This window comes from Hemicordylus capensis, chromosome 1 (genome assembly GCF_027244095.1).
Source record: "Hemicordylus capensis ecotype Gifberg chromosome 1, rHemCap1.1.pri, whole genome shotgun sequence".
Taxonomy (NCBI): domain Eukaryota; kingdom Metazoa; phylum Chordata; class Lepidosauria; order Squamata; family Cordylidae; genus Hemicordylus; species Hemicordylus capensis.
In genome coordinates, this window is record NC_069657.1 from 358,330,646 (window position 1) to 358,354,999 (window position 24,354).

Sequence of the window (24,354 nt, forward strand, 5' to 3'; positions counted from 1 at the left end):
AGAAACCCTTCGGAGCAGGCAGTCCTTCAGGTATCCAGGGCCCAAACCTTTAAGGGGTTTAAAGGTAATAACCAGCACCTTGAATTGGATCCAAAAACAAATTAGCAGCCAGTGCAGCTCTTTCAAAATAGGTATAATATGCTCCTAACAAGCAGTTCCAGAGAGAACCCCGGCAGCTGCATTCTGCACCAAGTGAAGGTTCCGAATATTCTTCAAGGGCAGCCCCATGTAGAGCGTATTGCAGTAATCCAGCTGTGACATGATTAAGGCATGGGCAACCATAGCCAGATCTGCCTTCTCAAGAAAGGGGTGCAGCTGGAGCACTAGCTGAAGCTGTGCAAAGGCACCCCTGGCCACTTCCGCCACTTGAGCTTCCAAAAGCAGAGTTGTGTCCAGTAGCACTCCCAATCGGTGTACTTGCTCTTTCAAAGGGAGCACAACACCATCCAGACCTTTGCAGTCTTTGAAAGTGCCAAGGGGGTGGGGAAGAGTCCAGTTTACGAATACAAATATGACAAATCTTTATAAACCACTTTTCAACAAAAGTTCCCAAAGCGGTTTACATAGATAGATAGATAGATAGATAGATAGATAGATAGATAGATAGATAGATAGATAGGCAGGCTCCCTTTCCCCAAAGGGCTCACAATCTTAAAAAGAAACAAAATATAGACACCAGCAACAGCCACTGGAGGGATGCTGTGCTGGGGCTGGGTAGGGCCAGTTGCTCTCCCCCTGCTAAATAAAGAGAATCACCACTTTGAAAAGGTGCCTCTTTGCTCAGTTAGCAGGGGATGCTCAGTTAGCAGCTTGCCAGAAGCTTCCTCTTCTCTCCTGCTGCTTGCAATCTTGGCAAGGGGTGAGGGCAAGCATTCCTTTCGAAGTTTACAAGAGTCCAATGGGTCCCAAAGAGCTGCTCCACTGGCACTGGTGGTGGGACATCTTGCCACCCTGCTGCTGGTATCCCAAGAATCTATCATCTCATAAAAGGACCACTTCCTGATAAGGAGCCCTAGAACTTGTAGGAATAAAGTGTAGCTAAAGTGCTTTTTTGGTAGTACTGGAGGAGCTGGGATGGCCGTGGTGTTGCCACGCCCCCTTGTGTAGCCAAGCTCTTCCATGCTTGCCTGGCCATGTCGCCTTGCAGGGAACAAAGGCAAAGCCTCCCCTGCCACTGTGACTCCTGGCAGGGAATGACTTTTCAAGCGCTGGGCATTTCCAGATCATGGCCAAGCTCCAAAAGCACCTGGCGTGGTGCTTGAAAAATCACTCCCCGCCAAGGATTGCAGCATCAGGGAGGGATTTGCCTTCATTCTCTGAAGCAGGAATGAAGGCAAAGCCCTCCCTGCCGCTGCAATCCTTGGCGGGGAGTGAGTTTTTGGGTGCCACACCAGGCGTTTCCAAAGCTTGGCCATGCCCCTGCACGAGTGATGCAAGGGTGTGTGGCTAAGCTCCAGAAGCACCCAGCACGGCAACCGGAACTCATTCCTCGCCAGGGATTGCAGCAGTGGGGAGGGCTTTGTGTTCATTCCTGCAGGGATTTCTTCTAGAACGCAGGGACGGATGCTGGTAGGTGCTGGTACTGCATACCAATGCATACAGTCACAAGAAAGGCCCTGCAAACGGTACCCTAGATTATTCAGGATGGATAATCCTCACCTAAACTGTCTCAATCACTGTTTGCCTCTTTGCTCATCACAGTGATTTGCATCCTTATCACACACAGAAGTACGGCACACTCAATTCTTTAATCCTTAAGCAATATCTTGCCCTGCAAAGTTGCTTTTGTGTGGCATGTTCATCCCATAAAACTGAAGTCCAGGAAATTTAGGACCAACAAAAGGAAGTCATTTTTTACAGTGCACACAATTAATCTATGGAATTCTCTGCCACAGGATATGGTGATGGCCTCTGGCTTGGATGGTTTTAAAGCAGGCTTGGACAAATTCACGGAGGACAGGTCTATCAGTGGCTATTAGTCTGGTGGCTGCAGGTCACCTCTAGATGCCTCTAAATACCATTTGCAAGGGAGCAACAGCAAGAGAGGGGGCATGCCCTCACCTCTTGCCTATGGGCTTTTCAGAGGCATCTGGTGGGCCACTGTGTGAAGCAGGATGCTGGACTAGATAGGCGTTGAGCCTGATCCCTCAAGGCTGTTCTTATATATTTACTGCTGTTGTTACATGTGCACCTCTGTATTCACTAGGTCTAGAAATCATACTCATACACAGCAGAAAAAAGCACTGTTGAAATGCATTGTTGTGGAAATCCATCCAGAGATTATCAAGAAAAATAGCAAGATACCTCATCAACAAATAGGAAGAAAACACAAAGGAATGGAGCCACAGAGTTAGAGATGAGAAAAGATGAGGAACAGAGAAAGGCTGATCTCTTTATGAATGCTTTATATCAGTTGGTTCTTTGTGAAAAATAGATCATTTTAAATGTGCTCTGCATAGAGGGACAATTACTCTAGATGAATGTGGAGAAGTGAAATTCATCCTGACTGAGGATGAAAAATGTTAAGCTTAGCACTCTTAAAGAATTCAGATGTGAGGCAATTAAGAGAATGGTAACATGGAACAGTGGACCCAGAACCAATTACTGTTTATAAATAATCTTGCAGTCATAATATGGCCCTGATCCAAGTGCTAGGGTTACCAACTCTGACTGAAGCTATTGCTGGGTTTTTTCCTCCAGTATATTTGACCTAGAGATGCTTCAGACGATTAGTATAAAGCTCCTTACCAGGCTCTGTGGGGAGAGCAGGCTTAGCCAGCTCTCCCCACAGATGATCAGGCCTGCAGCCCCGGGCAGCTGGATCAACCGCCCATACAATAGCCAGCTCCATCACGGGGCTGATGGGGGCTGCAGGAATCGGGGCCACTCAACCCCCAGAAGTTCCAGGATGCCCCACGCAAGCACGCAGGGCATTCTGGGGGGACCCCTGAGACCAGGAGGCTGCTCGTACCCTCCCAGTCAGGGGTCTACTCATGTGTCACCATGCGCAATGGTGGCACACGAGCAAAAAAAAAAGTTGATGGAGCGCTCGCTCTGTTAACCTCGTTTAAGGGAAGGGGGATTTAAGTGGGCTAGCTGCCTTGGAACCACCAGGCTCACCTGCGAGCTCGGTGGTTCCAATGATCGCTGAAAAGCAGGCTAGGCTCCCTTAGCCCGCTTTCCAGTGATCATGGGAATAGGCTCAATATGTAGCCATTAAAATATCCAGGATCTTCAGTAGTCACCTGAGAATTGTTACCGATTCCTAAAGATTCCAGAGCAGTCCTAGAGAGTTGGCAGCCCTACCAGTTGCACATGTGGGAAGCGGGCCCAGTACCAATTGCTATACATATACAAGCTTTAAGTGACAATGTAGCCTTGATCCAACTGCATGTATGCAGATAGCCCTTTCACAGCATTTGCAGTTTTGTTCATCAGCTGCCTAGTAGAGAAAGAGAGTGAGGGGAACTATATCCAGCTAGTCAGGCCCTTTATCAAATAGCCAGGTCTGCACTATCAGTGATTTTCTGAAAAGACCACACATATACGCAACCCCAACAGCGGGATTAGAGGAGGAAACAGCCTGGCGTGTGAGCAGAAAGTACTTCCAATTGTACACACGCAAGATGTGTGTTTGTGTGTGTGTGTTACTGATTTTCCTTTCTGACTGCAGCCCTTCATGCGACTTTGAATCCTGAGCCAGAGGGAGCTTGGGAGGTACATGAAAAACTGCTGTTGGGAGAGGTATTGAAGAAGCCCTGGTGTATGTGTAGAATACTATACATAGACACACCTTTAGATGCCACCCAATGTACTTAAGAGAGAGTGTGGACTCATCATTACAGATCTACTGGTTTGATTTCACTGATTGGTAGGGCTCGTGAACAAATATGGAAGAAGAGAGTACTTAGAAAAGTGGGAAATAAATAGCACTGAGGTCAATGGCAGATCATACCAGACGAACCTAATGTTCCTTTTCAAGAGAATGACGGACTTTCTGGAAAAGAGCAATGATGTTTCTCTGATCAGAGGCTGCAAAAATGGTGGTTGTTTTTGAGCACCTAACAATGCATTATAAATGACTGGCATTTTATATACAGATCGGGCCACAAATTTGACTGACATTTATCTGGATTTCGTCAGTAAAATATACTGCAAATGTTATGTTTTACTCCCATGTGTGGTGTGCTTTATGTGTTCAAAATAGAATTGTAGAATTAAGTTGGGTTGGCAGTGAACCTAGCCACGAAGTATTTCCTAGTAGTCCAAGTGTGAACTATTTAACAAAACCTGGAAAACCCCAGAAAAACACCTGAACCATTGATATTTAGGCTGTAATCCCAAGCTTATTCATGCTGAAGTAACTTACCCCTGAAACCTTTGAGCTTTAGCTCCTCCAAAAATAATTTATGGTTGACATATAGAAATATTAAAAGGAGTTATCTTATTTCAACCTCAGGTGAGAAAATGGTGTGCCTGATGTCCTTCTGCTCTTCAGAATCAGCCTGATTTGCCTATGCCTCATTACTATTCAGGGCACAAACACCTGTCTGCCTTTTTTTCTTCCTTGTCTGTATACAGTTGTGACACTCAAGGGGAAAAAATGCCCTCAGCTCAATCTAAAAGCAGATAGCAGAGAGACAAAGAAGCCACCTAGAAAGAAACACCCCTCTTGCAACTTCTAGACAAGATTACAGCTTCTAGCTGCAGCTTTCTCCTCACTCTGAATGGTGATCAAAACATATCTGCCTGCCACTTAAAATGATATTTTGCAACAGCCACCTTGTCTGTCTAGACTCTTCTTCTTCTTCCTTGCTTCATTCTTCTCTGTTTATTTCTGCTTCTTTGTCCACCACTTTGCAGTTATTGTTGCTGATCCTCCCTTCTGCACAATCACTTTTGGCTCTGAGAAAAAGTGGCAAAGTAAAGTGGTGCCAAAAGAACTTCTTCATTTCGTGGTAGTATGTCTCAGGGAACTAAAGGTAGTGGTGGGCAAGGAATCTGGGCAGGGGGTGCTCTCTCGAGGCTTTAAGCGGCATAAATGGTAACTTTGGGTTGGTCTTGCATTGTGCAAGCACATATCGTACTTCCCTTGAGCAGGCGAGCAGTAAATTTTCCACCTTGATTGCTAAATGTTCATGAGATGCTTGCAAAGCTACCTTTCGTTAATTATTAAATGCAGCATTGTGACCAATTTATGTCAAGGAGGGTAGGAGCACAGCATAAAAATCAATACTACTTGGGCCCCCACAGGCAAAGACAGGTGGCTCATTGGGCAGATCATGTTTAAACTACAGATATGCAGGAAATGGATTTTGCATTCTGTTTTGAGTGTGAAACAAAACACAGATGGCCAAAATGTTTTGTCAAAACAGCAGTCAACCCAGTTGTTTCAACAGAACAAAACTCAAAATGTTTCAAATTTTTCAACTATAGAGAACAGTGGGGGGACTCAAAACACCCCATGGGTAGCTCCCAGGGAGAACAAAGTGGGTTGGGTGGTAGGGCATGATGGCTGCTACCTACCACAGAACCCAGAAAAGAAATGGACAAGCAGGCAATTTTAACAAATTTTTAACATTTTCCCCAAACCCCCATAGAATCGCAAGCCAATCGGAAGCCAGTGCCAGAAAACCAATCAGCAAGGGGAAAACAGGCCTCCAAAATGGCACTCAAAACATCAACATGTTTTGAATTGAAACATGGTTTTGTTCCAAGCTTGAGACACTCAAAATGGCCTATATCGAGTTGAAACATTTTGATGTTGAAGCATTTTGCACATCCCTAGTTAAAACTAAAAGATGTTAAAAGAGAGAGAGAAAGCTTGTGGGGTGGGGGTGGGAGACTTCGCCAAGAATGGTTCCTGGGCACGATCAGGCTCAAATTACACATTTTTAAACAGGTCTGCACCGTTCATGTGTAAAGCAGGGACTGGGGTGCAATTGTAAGAGACCAAAGAGGTAATGGGTAGCATTAACTTTAACTCCCCAACCACCTCCACAGGCCCTCATCCCATGTGATCTTCTACTAGCTGGGTTCCAGTACTTTAAAGTGCAGCTGGCTGGGCCCTGGGTATTTTAGAGAATCTCTTATTCATTATGAGCCCACCGTCCATTGATGTTGTTTGGAGAGATCCGTCTCCTGTTGCCACCACCTTGGCTGGTGGCCACACAGGGATGGGCCTTCTCGGTTGCTGCCCCAAGACTGTGGAATGCGCTCCCTACTGAAATACGATCCTCCCCATCTCTGACAGTTTTTAAAACTTGAAAACCTCCCTCTTCACTCAAGCTTTTTCAGCTTTCTAATTTTTAAAGTTTTAACCTGTTTTAACTTTTAGATTGTCTACATTCTTTTAAGATTTTTGTGTATATTTTAACTCATTTTATGTTATTGTTACTGCCCTGAGATGAAAGTTTGGAGCGATGTACTAATTTGACAAATAAATAAATGTGTGGCAGAAGATACATCAAAATATAAGCATAAGCACTCTAAAACATTCTAAGAAGCATAAGAAGTGTGGCATTTGAAGCTACTATTAAGAGTGATGTTGTGAATAATAATGTCTACCCAAATGTCCCCTAACCCTTTTATATACTAAATGAATCTAAATCCCTTAACCTATGCCCCTAAGAGCAATAATACTTACCCTTCTGGCAGCTTGAGGTGTTTTCAGGCTTCTCCAGAAAGGATTTTTTTTTAAACTACCTTAAAATAAGTAAAGAAACTAAGTAAAGAACTAGCTATTCAGTGGATAGATAAGTCTATAGGAGTATAATAAGTTGTATAGATGAAGTTTGTATACTTAGAAGATGATAGAATATTTGGGGCTATTGTTGTGAAGGAGAGAAGGGAAGAGAAAGAAAATAATTTGAGAGATAACGATCTTGGATAGAGAAAGGGAAGGTTCAAGAGGAAATAAACCAAAAGAGAGCATGTGCAAGAAAGGAAGGTAATATATATACAGGAAAAAAGAGAGAAAATCTGTTATTTTCCTACTGACTTTACATTTTATACCCCAAAAGTCAAATTTATCTCCTTTGTTCTCTCAGACCTATGATTGGTTTCCACCTGTTGCACCCAGGATTCTCATTGGCTTTTTGGGTCCCCTCTTTCCATAGATATTAAAATTTAATATTTTGTTTTTATCATGGCCACCTGGACCCCACCAATCATCCAATCCCCCAAATTTTGAAAGGACTTGCTGATGCAAGTCCTGTTCACTCCCTTCTTCCAACCTCCTGTTCCTCCTTTTTTCATCACTCCAGATAAGGTACCGGATGCCATATAACATCTTGACAAGATGCAGATAAAATGGATCTTTCAGTCTACTCCTTACTAGAGATATGCAAAACAATTTGGGTACAAAACAATTTGTACCAAAATCTGGCTGATCTGGGTGATTTGTAGACAAAATAAATCACTTCTGTGCTCAATTGCCCAGATTCAGTTACAAAACAAATCAGCCCAATTTGGACCCGAAAATTTTTTTAGATTTGGACCTCCATTTTGTAGCCAGAGTGGGTTGGGTATTAGTGCCCAATGGGTGGAAGCTACCACCCAAATTTCAAAGAAATTGGGCAAAGGGGTGATTTTTAAATAATTTTTTGAATTTGCACATTTTTAAGCTTTTTTCCATAGGGAATAATGGGGATTCCAGCAACTTTATAACTCCACGTGGGGGATACCAGGGTAGCCCAGAGAACATTGTGATGAGTGGTAGTGCCCAATGGGTGCAATGAAGCTACTAGCCAGATTTCAAAGAAATTGGTCCAAGGTGTGATTTTTAACAATATTTTAAAGTTCACACATCTTTAAGCTTTTCCCTATAGGGAATAATGGGGCTTTCAGCAACTTTATAACTCCATGTAGGGGGCACCAGGGTAGCCCAGAGCAGGTTGTGGTGGACGGTAGTGCCCAATGGGTGCAAGGAAGCTACCACCCATATTTCAAAGAAATTGGACAAAGGGGTGATTTAATTTTTTTTTGAAGTTGGCATGTCTTTGTGGCATATTCGGGGAAGAAAATGGGTTTGGGGGGGTAGAAGAGTGGGTCAGGTGGTAGTGCCCCAATGGGTGCCTGCTACTACCCAGATTTCAAATAAATTGGTGAAAGGGGTGATTTTTAATTTTTTTCTGAAGTTTGGCTGTCTTTAAGCTGTTCCCCCATAGGGAATAAAGGGGAATTTCAGCAGCCCCATAACTCCACTTGGGGGGCACCAGGGTGGCCCAGAGCGGGTTGTGGTGTAGTGTACATAGGGTGCCAACCACCCTCAGAACGACAAGCCCATGGGGCATTGAGTTTTGATGTTTTCCGTGTCTGAGGTGTTCTGAGAGTTGATTCTCTGGTAGGAAATGAGATTGGATCCAAGACCCCTGACCCCAAAAGTCATTAGCTGCCTTATCTCCAAGGACTCCCTGGCTAAAACAATAGAACAATCTCCTTGTTCGGAGATCCTATTCCAGTGGTTAGTCTGAGTTTGGCTTTGCCCACACGAGTCTTTCATGGTACACAGGAGATGTGTTAGGTTTCTCCCTATTTGGTTCCTTTACAGTATGAGCTTCCACAGTCCAGCATAGTCTAGAAAATAGGGTCTTCATAAACACCTTACAATTTAAGAACCATGTTTATATGTCATCTTTCAGTTTTGCACAAGTATAATTTTCTTATTACTTTGTAACAACCTTGATTTTTGAATTGTTGCATCTGCCTGCAAGATATCTTGTTGTGAAGTGTTAGTTTACATTGATTGCAATGCTCCTTAACACGCTTCTAAGCAGGTCTGCTCAACTTAGCCTCCCACTGCTGTTTTTGAACTAGAACTCCCATAGTTCCCAGCTACAGTGGCCAATAGCCAGGGATTATGGGAATTGTAGGCCAACATCTGCAGGATTGCATTGTAAGAGCACACTAAATGATCACATGTTGACCAAGTACTATGTTCTTATTTCCATTTCTAATTTAAATAATTTAACTATCATTCTCTTGTGCTCTACATTACTTAATCTGAAATCAGTACTGATCTCAGATTCTTGGTATCATCGGTGGCATAGGGTAGAATCTCCATTTCAACAATAAGAGTTCATTGAAAAAGAGTATAAATCCAAAAGCGCACATAAGCGATGGTGGCTCTCTCTCACGCAGGTATTTACATAGATGAGGCAGGTGCCCTGGAGATTCTTTCAGGCAGTTGCCTAACTTGTGTTTATAGTTGGGTCAATCATGGTGATAAATGACTTTATTGTTCTAATTTAAGCTGATCCTGGCAAACCGAAAGGAATCTGTCACCTCCAGTGACTTTAAAGATGAGGAGCATGTGTGACTATGAAGTTAAGTGGTGTACTAGGGAGAGAGGAAGTCTTCCCTTTTGAACCTTAGTGGAAGAGAAAAAGGAGATGCTAACCATTCTGATAATGTTGAAGTTGACATTTTGCATTCTGTTCTTGTTCCTCAGATATGACATCATGAACCTGCAACACATAGAATCTAACCATTATGATTATGTCTACATTGGGACCTGGCATGAAGGGGTGTTAAATATTGATGATAACAGGATTCAGATGAACAAAAGTGGAATGGTCCGGTCAGTGTGTAGTGATCCATGTTTGAAAGGTCAAATTAAGGTATGTTTCCATTGCCAAATCTTGCTTCTATGGGGTGCCTCTACAGGAAAGAAAAATAGGGAATGGTGTGAGAGAGAATTAACTAGATCTTTCTTGGGACTGTGTGCAATCCGACATATTGATTTATTTATTTAACATATTTATATACCGCCCAAAACACAAGTCACACACATACATATACATTTACATATACACAGTATATATAAATAAACCCAACTTCTATGCTCAATAACATATTCCAATAAATTTGCTCATATTTGCAAAATTCCTCTGCAAAGAATCAAGTGTTGAGAAACATTTTTTCTAGGCGAATAGGATATGGCATGAAGAGTAACTCTGTGTGTGTGTGTGTGTAATTCAACCATCTTAAAGACTCAAAGTGGGTAGCAATTTCATTGAAAACAGTATTGAAATAGTACTGAGAATGTCCATTAATTTTAAAAGGAAAGCATTCAATATGGTTATATACTATTTTTTTCTAAGATGTTCAACACTTCACATATATTATTTCAGTAATCCTTATTATTTCAGTAAGTCTTGTGCCTTAGACTAGTATTCTTATAATTATAACATAAATAGGAGATTAATGCTGAAAGAGTCCTGCCTGAGTAGGTCTTAGTACCAAAGAGAACTTCCTACGGGCAAATAGTAGCCATGTGGAGCCTGATCTGGATTGGGACAATTGCAGAGACAAAGATTAAAGCCCCATTTCTCCAGACTACAGTCTTGATATTTTAGTAAAGAGAAGTTAAGTGTGTCAGGGCTACTGCTACATTAATGTGTAATTTGGTCTTCAGCTGAGATTAATTAGGGATCCCCGCTCACATTTTTGTGTGTGCTTAACCTATAAATTACATCCTTGGCTAACATGATGAGGAAAATTACTCAGAATAGTCCATTGAAATTAAAAGGAGAAGTTAGGAATTGCCAGAGCTCAGTGGTAGAGCATCTGCTTTGCATGCAGAAGGTCTTGGGTTCAATTCCCTGGCATCTCCAGGTAGGGCTGAGAAAGACTCCTGCCTGAAGCCTTGGAGAAGCCTATGCAAGTCAGTGTTGACAAAACTGAGCTAGATGGGATGGGACTACTTTGAGTAATTTCACTCATAGGAACATAGGAAACTGCCATATACTGAGTCAGAGCATTGGTCTGTCTAGCTCAGTATTGTCTTCACAGACTGGCAGCGGTTTCTCCAAGGCTGCAGGCAGGAATCTCTCTCAGCCCTATCTTGGAGAAGCCAGGGAGGGAACTTGAAACCTTCTGCTCTTCCCAGAGTGGCTTCATCCCCTGAGGGGAATAACTTGCAGTGCTCACACATCAAGTCTCCCATTCATATGCAACCAGGGCAGACCCTGCTTAGCTATGGGGACAAGTCATGCTTGCTACCACAAGACCAGCTCTCCTCTCCTGTATGTCACCCACTCTCTGAATAAGGCACGTGAATAATGGCTGACCCCTGGAACCGCCTGAAGGTCAAGTGGCATGTTTCTGCTCTAACAGAGCACTTCTGGACCATGGGCAGGTTAGGCTGCTCTGGGGGTCAACCAATATTTCTAAGAAGCTAATTTTAAAGATTGTGACCAAACTGAAGGGAAATGGTGGTCTGGGGTCCAAGCTCTAACTGACGACAGATCCATATTTAGGCCTTTGACTGGTACAGCTGCCAACTTTTCTATTGATTCCTACTCCTGTGCAAATTCATGTGCAGGCAATAATGTTTATCTCAATATCTTGAAAAGCTCAAACCTATTGATTCCTGCAAATCCAGCTGTTGTTAAAGACATAGGAGCAGGCCATTCTAGTTTTGTTTTTCTATTCAGTAGGCAACCCTAGCATCTGGTGTACAGTATCAGCACACTGAGCACTCAGAATCAATCTGTAAAGAATCCAGCTGCTCGCCCAGGCTAGTCCTGGCAATCTTTGAAGGAGGTTGGCTTCTCTAAATGGTTGGTGGGCAGCTGGAGGGCCAAGCTAGGCTAGCCCTCTGCTGTGGCGGGTACAGTGCGGATTTGGGCACTCAAGTCTCTTTGGCAAGCACCTTAGGTACGTGTTGGACTTTCAGAAGGGTCCTTAGCAGTTCCTAGATGCTATACAGTTCGGGGAGAGCTGGTCAGGGGCTCTTTTAATCTGTAGAAACATCACCAGCTCAAAATACTGTATGGCTTGGGGCTGGTGATGTGGACACAGTTACCTGATCTTAGGTCCCCTCAGAAGGTCAGCACCAGCTTTCGGCAGGATACTGTCTGGAGCCAAGATGTTTTCGCCCTATGCTTTATAGTCCAGACTCACACGGAGTGTCAAGTCTTTAGGGACCACACTGTAAGGGGTGGAGTACCAATTCCCTTCAAACCTGATAATCTAATTGGTCCATCAGTAAAGTTGTGGTTCCTTTTACCAAAGGCTATTGTGTCTCACATCCTTATTTGGACTGGGTGCAAGCTGTGATTGCTGCTAGTGTACGAATTTTGTGTTAATTCCCTCATTTAATAAAACTAGTTCTTCCTCTCAGCCTCGACTGGTCAGGTCTTGGCTATTGGAATGGATCCTGTTGGCTGTCCACTGAATGGGAGATGAAAACAATCTCAAAAATAAAATTTTAAGAGTTTGTTTCAATTTAGCAATTGGACTTGTACATTAGACAAAAAAAAAAAAATCCAAAACAGCAATGGCAGACATAAACTGAGACTGTCATTACCTGTGGTAGGCTGGCTAACAACCAGCCCACAATCTGCAGCATGCTATAATTTTAAGACACTAGCATATCAAGATGTTTGCCACCTAATGATGACCAACCTCCACAATACACCCATTTGATGCTACCATCATTGGCTACCATCATGTGAATTTTGATAACTTTCTGCCCAGCCTTTCTGGAATTATCACATGAGGTGCAAAAAATGGGAGAATTGCTCATTTTATATGAAGGCAAGGGGCAGTTTCCTCCAAATACAACAAATATTTATATATGACAAATATTTATATATGATGAATATTTATATACTGCTTTTCAACCAAAGTTCCCAAAGTGGTTTACATAGTAAGTAAGTAAGGTTGCCTATACCCCAAAGGCTCACAGTCTAAAAAAGAAACATAAGACAGACACCAGCAACAGCCACCAGAAGGATGCTGTGCTGGGGATGGATAGGGCCAGTTTCTCTCCCCCCCTGCTAAATAAAGAGAATCACCACTTTAAAAAGGTGCCTCTTTGCTCAGTTAGCAGGTGCTTGAATGAGGCTTGAATGACAGAGTGGGGGGTTCAGTTTCAGAACTTTTTGTAACTTCCTGCCATGAAGTGGTTCTGACCATTTTAAACGGTTTTAGAAATGTTTTTAAAAAAATCATTACAAATCAGTGAGTTAACCAGTATCCTTGAAAGTCTGCATGTTCAATGCTATCAACTTGTGATAGCATTAAGTGTTTTAATTTAACACCATGTGAGCTTTCTGAGCTTTCTGCCAAGCCATTTGGGAGTTATTAGTATTTTAACATTTTTTTAGTTTCCCACTGTTCCCCTGGGGGAAATTAACTGATGGGGGCCCATGTTCAATTCTTGCACATAGGCCCCTCCAAAGCGTGTTACACTACTGACTCTGTGCACCTGAGGCAGGGCACTGAATGTCACCCCTTGTGTTCACCTTCCTTCTACCACTTTCCTTTTTAAAAAAGCTGGGACAGGAGGGCAGCCTCTTGGTGCCTCAGTCATCTGCTGCCTGAGGTGACCACATCCCCTCCCCCCATGGAAGGGCCGCCCCTACTGCCAAAACTGCCAGTAGTTACACATCCATTTGCTGCTTTATACCTCCTTCCTGGAGGTATTTTGCTTCTTTCTTCCACTCTGGAATTATTTCCAATGACATCTGGGAGCCTTCTAATCAGTGTTATTATCCAATTTCATTGTGTTTCTTATGTAGCCTCCTGCCACTGTAACCATATTTCAGCAATGTTCTTTTTTCTTTGAACATCTAAACCGATGTTTGTCCCCTCCACTTTTGGAGCAAATGGAATGCTATTGATTTTTTTTAAAAAACCTTCATTTGTATAATCAGGACTTTGTTTCTTGCTAAATTGGCCTCCCTTAGTTTATTCTCAAAGGGCAGACCATATCATGTGCATATGATAGAAAATTTACTGAACAAGATCAACACTCGGCATAATAGCACATCATAATATGTAACAGCAATTCTCTTGGGTGGAGTCGACTGAGGTACGCACTGTAGTGCTTTATGCCCTGTGCTCCCACATCATAAGCAGTCTTGCATTGCAAACAAAATCTCTGCTTGGCTGCATTTGTATCTAGCTAAAAGCAATTTGCCACCCACCATGCGCATGGGACATCAAGGAAATTCTCCCTATGATCAAATAACATGGATAAAGTTAGCTTGCAAGAGCAAAATGTTCCACTAGGGGGAGGGGGGAATGGATTAAAAGACTGCTGTTTCAAAGGTTAGTGTTTATTGTCCAAACCACTTAAGTGCCTGGCAGTATTGCTGGCTATTTACTTTCTCTCATACACCGAATGGCTTCTTTTGTGTTCTGTGGGAAAAATAAAGAGGTTGCAATCACTGACACCATTAGGTGGTGGCACTTGATCCAAACTTTCACACAGCGGGGAACCCAGTGTTTGGGGTGAGGGCCAGGGTTTACCTCAGTGCCAACCATGACTCCAATTGGAGTCCCTTTACCTCTTCCCTACAGTGAATGGATTTGTGTCTACGACTTTTATGTAAGCAAGTAGACAGGCTGCAATTGAAGACTCTGTTGAGTTGAGGACAAAACTTACCCTTTGCTCCAAACACTGGTGAGGGAGGGGCCTCAGCAGTCTTCCCATTTGCAGGCAGCTCCTTTACTTTCTAGAGGACAGATAGTAGGCTCATTCCTATGACCGCTGGCAGGGTAGGAAAAGTGCCCAGCCTGGTTAAGGGAGATGGATGTGCTCCCAATAGGCGGTTGTGTGTCTGCAAATATCAGGGCAGGAGGTAGGGAGTGTGATGGTGTGTGAGGTGGCAGCTGGGTAGGACAAGTGCACCTTATCCAGATTGCATTCCCAGCATTTTATCAAGGTAGGAGGGAAAGCCGTCCTACCTAGGTGCCGCCTGACACCCAGTCACGCTCTCTGCCTCCTCTTTTGATGTCTGCAAACACCTGATCGCTGATCAGGAGTGTGCACTTGCTTCTCCTGCCTAGGTGGAATGTTTCTCCTACCCTACCAGCAATTATGTGAACAAGCCTAGCATCTTCTATGGCTAGGAGATCTGTTTAATCCATGCTTGTATTTAGGAGTTCTGTTGTATAGTCTTTGTAAGGTGTTTTTTTTAAAAAAAACATATATAATATAGTGTGTAGTTATATGTATACATGTTTACTTTTACACTCGTTTCTTTTATTAAATACATTAAGCATATGAAGCTGCCATATATCCCTATTCATTCATTACACACCATGTAATGATGATTCGTGTAATAATGATTCATTACACACCAAAGAGTCTAAACACCTCAAAAAACCTTAAAATATAAACTGAATACCCAGTGGCTTGTAGGGTAGTTGGAACATGGGATGCCACTAATTCCCCACCCCCACCTGCAAAGCAGTGGGGTCAAAATGAACAGAAGAAATGAAGGTGTGTAATGAAGACACCAAAGAATCAAAACACTTCAAAAATACATTAAAAAAAATAAACTGAGTACCCCATTGTGTATGTGTGTGGTGGGGTGTAGTTGACACATGGCAGTTGAAAGTTGGCACTGTCTAATGATAGTCAAAATGAAGAGAAGAAAAATAAATCCTCACAGGGATTCATTATGAGAAAAAGTTATTAGACACCAAAGAATCTAAACATTTCAATATTTCTAAAAATTAAAATGAGTACCCCACAGCCTTGCAGGTGGTGGTGGTGGTGTGTTTGACATTTGGCAGTTGACAATTGGCACTGTCCATTGACAGTCAAAATGAACAGAAGAATGAAGGTGTGCAATGAATCCTCATAGGGATTCATTATGAGGAAAAGTTATTATACACCAAAGAATCCAAACACTTGAAAAATAATGACTGCACATTTTGCTCCATAACTCCACTTCTGCAAGTGCTAGAGAATAGCTTAAACAAACAAACAAACAAACAAACAAACAAACAATCCATTTTAGGATTAGGATATGGCAGCTTTGAATCCCCATACTTTCCTTTGGCGGAAATGTTCAAAATCAGTAAAAACTAAAATAATTCATTAAAAATCAACCAATTTTCCCACTACCTTGAAATTTGGGTGGTAGGTGGCCCCCATGGGGACCTACCCACCACCCAAATTTGGTGCCCCTAGAACCTTGTTAAGTGGTCCGCATCAGTCCAGATTGAATCAAAGCAAATACAAATTGAATCTGGGGTGGTTTGGAGGGGGTAGATTTGGATACAAAACAGATCAGGGGTGATTTGTTTAGGGCACAAATAGAATTTAAAAAAATTAATTTGTGCACATCCCTAATAGTAGCTCTCTAGCATCTCAATGGAGGTCTTTTCCATGCTTGCCAACTTGAATCCATTGACCTGGAGATGTCAGGGACTGAACCGTGGACATAAGAACATAAGAACAGCCCTGCTGGATCAGGCCCAAGGCCTATCTAGTCCAGCACCCTGTTTCACACAGTGGCCGTCACCTACATGCCAATCATGTGCCTCTTCATCTAAGCTATAGCACTTCCCAAACCCAAAGCACTGAATATATCAATTGTGATTTCAGTCCAGGGAAGAGAAATTGAAATGCATTGATAACATGTAAATACTTATTTTAGCTCAGACAAGTTGAGACATGAACACAAGTTCTGCAATGCACCCAGCAAAATTATTTTCTATGTTCACAGCACTGTACGTTATATTACTTTTGGAAGACAGATATTTGCTCTGAAATTCAAATGCCATTTTAAACGTTCTTAAGATTTTCACTTTTGGAAAAACATGTATATTTGTTCAACCTTGAGCCCCTGGTGGCGCAGTGGTAAAACTGCAGCCCTGTAACCAGAAGGTTACAAGTTCGATCCTGACCAGGGGCTCAAGGTTGACTCAGCCTTCCATCCTTCCGAGGTCGATAAAATGAGTACCCAGAATGTTGGGGGGCAATATGCTAAATCATTGTAAACCGCTTAGAGAGCTCCGGCTATAAAGCGGTATATAAATGTAAGTGCTATTGCTATTGCTATTTATTTAAACAGCTTACAAAGACACAAACTACCAAAAAAATTCATGTGTAAATGAAAAGCACCATAGAAACAAAGTAGCAACAGCAATACATTTCATATATTTTAATTTTTATATCGTAGGTTATAAGGAAGGGAGAGGTGAGCTGCTGCTGGATTTGTACGCCTTGCAAGGAGAATGAATTTGTGCAGGACGAGTTTACATGCAAAGCTTGTGAACTGGGATGGTGGCCTACTGCTGAACTGACAGGTGGGAACAATTCCTTTCCAGAATAATTTCTCATTTGTTCAAGAACAAAGAGTGAGAGTGTGTAGATAAGAAGGCCGAATGTTAGGACGTTAACAAAAGTTCATTTTGAATGCCAATATTTGTTTTGTTTTTTAAAATCCAATAAGGTGGAAAGGGTGCCAGATTAAAAAAAAAATGGATAAGATAGAAGTGGAGCAACTAGCTGAAAGCATGCTGGGATTTACCTGTATTTCTAAATAAGCCTTTATGCACCTTTTGAGTTTTTGTTGCTATCTCCTGTGGATTTCCCAAATGACAAATTTGGGAGTGGTGGGTGTGAGTTCGTACATTAGGGGGATTTACCATGAAGCCCCTGCAAGGTATCAGAGAGCACGCCATACATTATTTGGGTTTTTCCCTGCACATTGGAGCTTAGTCCAAATTATCCCCGTGCTAAAAATTTCTACTTTCTACAGTGCTTTTTGGGGATATTTCAAAATACCCTGATGTTTCTTCTGAGATGTATGGAGGGGCCATAGTGATAGAGTTGTGACTTTTTTCTTTGCATTTTTAAAAATTTTTGTTGCGTGATCTTGCGGAACACCAGCAAGACCACCGGCTTTTCCGAGAGTCAGTGCTCTTCCACAAAACCACTGACTACTGGGGAGAAAAAAATTAAAAAGTAAGATAGAAGGATTCACGCACCCACCTTCGTGGTTCTCCGCCCACCCAGCTGGCTTGGCTTGCTCTGCCCACTTCCTCTGCAGCCGCTTTCCAGCCTGGAGGGTGGGTGAGATGTGGAGGGATGGAGGGAGTCCACCAGCTGATTGGTCTTGCAGAAGACCCCCTAAAAACAAATTTAAATAATAATATATTTTTTAAAAAAATATTTTTTATTCATTGAAATCAAAGTTTTTAGAAGCACACACCACACATGTGCAATGGTGGGGGGGAAGGAGGCATGGCATCCTGTCTACTCTAGGAAGCCATTGGCCAAATAAAGACCAAAGAAAGACCTGGGAACAAGGGGTATGAACAGTCCAGGGGAGAAATTTGAAAGGAACAGAGGTGACACCGCATCAAAGCAGCCCTATGTGAATGCCCCCAGAATTATTATTTCAGCTTCAAGCTGCGGCTTCTATGTGGCTTCTATGCAACTAATGATTAGTCGTGTAACCCCTCAATTAAGCCTGCCATCTGAGAAAGCCCTTGGCTACTTGACTGGATGGCTGTTTAACCTACCTAACCTGAACATAATGGGGTGTGAATGTCAGTACCACATGAGCAGGGTCTCTCTACCCAATTATCCTCACCTTCCCGGTAGGGGTGTACACAAAACCAGTTTGCCTGGTTCAGTTTGAGTCCAAACCCATTTCAAACCAAACTGGGCATGTTCAGTTTTGTGACCCTGAATGAGGGGTCAGGCTTGGCTTGAATTCAAGCCAGTTCGGGGGTTCTAGAGTTTTGGGGGGGTTGTTTCAATCTTGACCCAGCCGCACAAATGGCCAGTGCACACACGCAATGGCCTCCAAAGTGATGGGGTGAGAATGCCAGTACCAAATGAGCAGGGTCTTTCTACCCAATCATCATCACCTTCCCAGTAAGGGTGTACACAAAACCGAGGTCGAGCCGGTACACACATCCCTACTTCTCAGCTTGTGCAAATATTCTCAACCACAGATTCGGGTATTCACATCTATACCTCAGGAGCCACCTGGGATGTCCCTCTGCATTCACAGGATTTTGGCCTTTTTACATTTTACCAATGTCCTTTTACCCATGCATGCTGCATGAAGATGGAAAGGAAACCTTCTCTGCTTTCCAAGGGATATTATATGAAGTACCTAGTAGGGGAAGATGTCTTCCCACAGATACTGTATATGCACTTACACACCTTTGTTTGGTAGGCGAAGAAGAAAACTGGTAAACCAACCAGCTTTTGAAACTTTTAATGAGGTGAAATTGAGCAAGATTTGTAAAGTAAAACTGACTTCATTAAAGGAAGCACAAGGGTTGGGGGGAAGGCAAGAGTTTGCCTGCCTTCCCCCACAGATGGCATTGGTCTTCATTTGGCATCATCGTCGTTCCCTTTGCCATGCCACGTGGCCACAAGAGCAGCAGCATAGTGAAGGTAAACACTGGGAGTGGGTGGACTTTCCCCTCCCGCATCCCAGGTTGCCCTGGCCATTTGCGTGGCAGCTGCTCTTGTTAGAGCAGCCACCGCATACAGCACAGTAGCTCCTCCCCGCTGGCTCGCTGCTGGAAATGGTGGTGGGTCATTTAACCCAGCATTTAACCCAGCGGAAAAGCCAATTAACCCAGCAGTGATTGCCAGCTGAGGTTAAATGAACCACAGGCTCGCTTAAACATGGCTAAACAAACCATTTGACCTCAGTTTAATGGCAGATTAAAAAGTTGGGATTGGAGCATGGGCAGCACCAGGAGCAACCTTACTCCCAAAGCTTCACACGCACAGCCAAACCCAAGCTGGGCTGCCCTAGGCTGGGTTAGACTGCGTGTGTGAATACCCTTACCATCATTAAGATTTTTATCTTAAATGTACATCAGAAAAATGTAACATTGAGGCATGAGGCATCCAAAGTTAATAATTTTTAAGTCCCATGTATTTCAGTGGGAGAGATGTAAGCATATACGTGCCACTGAAATCAATAGGACTGAAAGGTAATTCTTTTGGTTGGATCATGTCCTTGATGCTACCCGTGCAGATTCTTCTAAGAATCAGATAGCTTGCTTTAAAATCAACTAGTGCCTTTGAAAATATGATGTTAAATATTTTAACTATACAAACAAAGATCACTCCTGAACAATACTCCCCCTCCCCCAATATGGCAATACATGGAGTAGACATGTCACCATCATGAAAAGGGTTTTTAAATTTTGGTGATTAGACTCTTCAGGGCTTCATAACCATCATTTATTGACAACTCTCTGCCCCATTCACCTATTTCCTCTAGCCATTTTTTAAAAAAATCAGCCAGTCAACTCAGGAATGCAGCTTTCTCATGATCGGTTTATGGACAGAGTCTGGACACAGGGCAAGGAATCTTATGAGGGGAATATGTATCATAGACCCCACAAGTCCCACCTAGCCTGCTGGTGTCTGATAAACTGGGAGTAAGAGGCCCAATAGAGTGGCACACTCAGCCACTCTGGGTCTTGAAACAGCTAGATTCCTGGTGGTCTGCTAGTTCAGCCAGAGTCCCCTTCTCCCTTTTAGATATCAATTGTAACATGCTCCCAGTGGGGCCCTGGGGACCCCTCCCCCACCTTGGGATGCTCCTTCCTCTATGAGCTATTTGGTATAGGATGAGACATCATACAAGCATGCATCTATGATACTCCGTTCCCAAATATATGGACGGAAATGATTGTATCTTCAGTTAGTACACTGACAGTTTACAAAGGGCATGATCCAATCAGTTCATGACTCAATACAGTTTTGACCTTTCTAGCTGCATTTATAGGAGCAAAGTCAGATGAGTATTCAGGTGCTCTCATAAGGATTGCACACCATGTTCACACAGCTTTTATGCAACTGAAGATGTTCTTCACTTTTTCATTACAAGCAAGAAGATAGTACTCAGTGAGGTCAAGTGAAGGCTTCCACATATTCTTCTGCTCTGTAGTGAAAATAACCCATCTCTTATTGTAGTGGAAAGAGGTACCCTTGAAATGGGTAAAAACGACCCTGTTCAACATGGGAATGGGTAAAAAGGACCTTGCTCAACAGAACAAACAGTAATCCCCTCAGAAAAGGAGTCCATACTCTCACCTTCTCACTCCTCCAGATTTATCATTCTTACTCTAGATTTGTCCATGTATGTCACATGGGACCTATACTATGATATTAAAGCATACTAATGTGAATGGTGAGTTTCATGCGAACAGGTGCTTGTCTAAAATGTCCCCACAATGTGAAAATTTGGGAACATATCACAGTATGCTTAAGGCTCGCCTAGGGAACACAAGGGAATTGCAAGGGTTTACCTAGAAGGAAGGAAGAGAGGGCTTAATTTGGCTTCTGGACTAGAGGTTTCCTACAACTGGCATAAGGCATGCAAGAACTTATCTAATTCACCAGATCAAAATGCATATCATAAAAATTCCTTGAAATGACTAATATTTTCTTGAAATATTGATCACTGAGCAATTCTCCTGCAAGATGGTGCCCAGCTCATCAACTCATGTTATATGACCAGTTTATTCCAAAAGCCTGAAACTGTTGTGTATTTTTAAGAAACTAAAATGTAAAAATGTACGTGCAATTATCACCACATATACCATTATGCTTGAATATAGTAACATTGACTCTGCTGGAACATTGTGGGAGTAAAACAGTGTGTGATAACAATTATTTAAAATATCCAACTCAGACATTTCTTCGAAGCTCATTTTCCTTTCTCTTATGCTCAGCATGCTCCTATAATAAGGTTCACAGATATTAACTATACATATTTGTGCCCGTACTTTCCAAATCATGACTTTTTAGCCAGTGTTAGCTCCTGGCATTGGCCAGTCAGAAATGTGGCTACATTTAATAAAATAAAGGTAGATAACGTTTTGCAGGTCTCATGTACAAAAATGATTGTGTCCATATATTGCTGGAATAAGAAAGGAAAACAGGAATGTATGCTGTTAAAATGTGTGTGTATCCATAATTAAATGTGGCTTACATTAGCCAGTAATTAGTTTTGTTTAATGTTTGAATGTTTATCCTGACAACTCTCTGTCTCTTTATCAATAGCAATATTTCAAAAATGGAAGGCTACAACAGCTTGTAATCTATACAAAAAGTAAATTCTGATACTAAAGTTCTAATGTGACGAATACTTCTTATTTCTTACAATAAACTATAACGTACTAAAATGTTACTCTCATTTTTGGAACAGAAGATTTTAATTAGAGTGAATGTTTTAATATGTTATGGTTTACTGTTAAGATATAAGAAGTATTTGTCATATCTAGAACTTTAGTATCAGATTTTATTTTTCATATAGATTGCAAGCTGGTATATCTTACTGTATCTGAAATATAGACTTCATCTTTTTTTGTTTGCTATCCCTTAAATGTATATACAGTAATTCATCAGTCTTGACATAAGGGCAAGAACCCACATCTTGCCCAACCACTTTCTAAGGGTAGGTATCTTTTGTTCCCTTTAATATTTGGTATAGCTTTTGCAAGTGCTTGATAACATAAATTAAGGGATAAGACACAGATATATAGCTGGAGATGAGTACTGAATTTAGCAGCTGCTGTTCCCCAATCTACCACTGAGATGCACTCTGTTCATTAGCAAACCATTTAAATAGTAAAAATTTGAGCTAATCTCTAAGCCCATTGCTTAGATCCTTCTGCAGCCTAATTTAGGCATCCAGGATGTATGAATTGTGTGTATAAAATGTTGTTTAACTTGTTATATTTTTAAAAAATAGTCTTCTAATTCTGTTTCCTTTCATATCCTGCAGGCTGTGAACCAATTCCTGTAAAATATCTCCAATGGAGTGATATAGAGTCTATTGTGGCTGTGGTCTTCTCCTGCCTGGGTATCCTGGTCACCATGTTTGTTACCCTTATCTTTGCACTCTACAGGGACACCCCTGTGGTCAAATCCTCTAGTCGGGAGCTGTGCTACATTATACTTGCTGGGATCTTCCTTGGCTATATCTGCCCTTTTACCCTCATAGCTAAGCCCACTGTCACTTCATGCTACCTCCAGCGTCTCCTTGTGGGGCTTTCATCTGCCATGTGCTACTCTGCCCTGGTGACCAAAACCAATCGCATTGCACGCATTCTGGCGGGAAGCAAAAAAAAGATTTGCACCCGCAAACCACGCTTCATGAGTGCTTGGGCCCAAGTAGTCATTGCCTCCATTTTGATCAGTGTGCAGCTGACATTGGTAATTACCCTGATCATCATGGAGCCCCCTATGCCCATCCTTTCTTACCCCAGCATCAAGGAAGTCTTCCTGATCTGCAACACCAGTAACTTAGGCGTGGTTGCCCCGGTGGGCTACAATGGACTACTTATAATGAGCTGCACTTATTATGCCTTCAAAACTCGCAATGTGCCCGCTAACTTCAATGAAGCCAAGTACATTGCCTTCACTATGTATACAACTTGCATTATCTGGCTGGCCTTTGTGCCTATTTACTTCGGGAGCAATTACAAGATCATCACTACTTGCTTTGCGGTGAGCCTGAGCGTGACAGTAGCCTTGGGGTGCATGTTCACTCCCAAGATGTACATCATCATTGCTAAACCTGAGAGGAATGTCCGCAGTGCCTTCACCACTTCTGATGTGGTGCGTATGCATGTTGGGGATGGCAAGACACCTTGCAGGTCCAACGCTTTCTTCAGCATATTCCGAAGGAAGAAGCCTGGCACTGGAAATCCAAAGTAAGTCATTTGACTGTGTAGATTGATCAGTCTTGTCTTTTCTCTTTCTTCGTTCTCTTTCTGTCCTTAGTAGCATTCTACATTGTTCAGCAAGATCTATAATCCTGTTAGAGTTTATTTACATTAGGAAAGAATGGAGGAGGGAACTGCTTAGGACATCTAAAATCATTCATTCATTCATTCATTCATTTAACACATTTTTATACCTCCCAAAACACACGTCCTCTGGATGGTTTACAACAAAACAATAAAAACAACCAATAAAAAGATTAAAACATTTCAACAATTAAAATTTAAAATGTTAAAACTATTAACACAATTAAAACAATATCTAATTAAAAGCCTGGGTGAACAAATGCATCTTGACTGGCTTTTAAAAAATTGTAAGAGATGAGGAGGCTCTGATTTCAGCAGGAAGTGTGTTCCAAAGCCTCAGGGCAGCAATGGAGAAGGCCTGTGCCCAAGTAGCCACCAGACGAGCCAGTGGCAACTGCAGACGAACCTCTCCAGATGATCTCAATGGGCGATGTCGTTCATAGCAAAGAAGACGTTCTCTTAAATACCCAAGACCCAAGCTGTTTAGGGCTTTATAGGTTATAACCAAAACCTTGTACTTTGCCTGGAAACTTATTGTCAGCCAATATAGATCTTTTAAGATAGGAGTTATATGGTGTCTCTGAGATGACCCAGAGACCAACCTGGCTGCCACATTCTGGACTAACTGCAGTTTCCGGACTATGTACAAAGGCAGCCCCACATAGAATACATTGCTATAGTGAAGTCTAGAGGTGACCAGCAGATGTACTACTGTTCTGAGGTCATTTATCTCAAGAAACAGATGCAGCTGGCGTATCAGCTGAAGCTGATAAAAGGTACCTCTGGCCACTGCTTCAACCTGGG

General features: G+C 42.4%; 1 protein-coding gene across 2 annotated transcripts in view; it reads left to right on the top strand.

Moving 5' to 3' along the window:
• The window catches only part of GRM1 (glutamate metabotropic receptor 1), a 341,173-nt gene that overhangs the window by 265,892 nt on the left and 50,927 nt on the right, over positions 1–24,354 (top strand). For both annotated transcript variants that reach the window (XM_053291231.1, XM_053291221.1), the window contains exons 6-8: positions 9,452–9,620; positions 16,929–17,055; positions 22,524–23,454. In XM_053291231.1, coding sequence (XP_053147206.1) covers positions 9,452–9,620; positions 16,929–17,055; positions 22,524–23,454 — 1,227 coding nt within the window. The remainder of the gene's footprint in view (positions 1–9,451; positions 9,621–16,928; positions 17,056–22,523; positions 23,455–24,354) is intronic.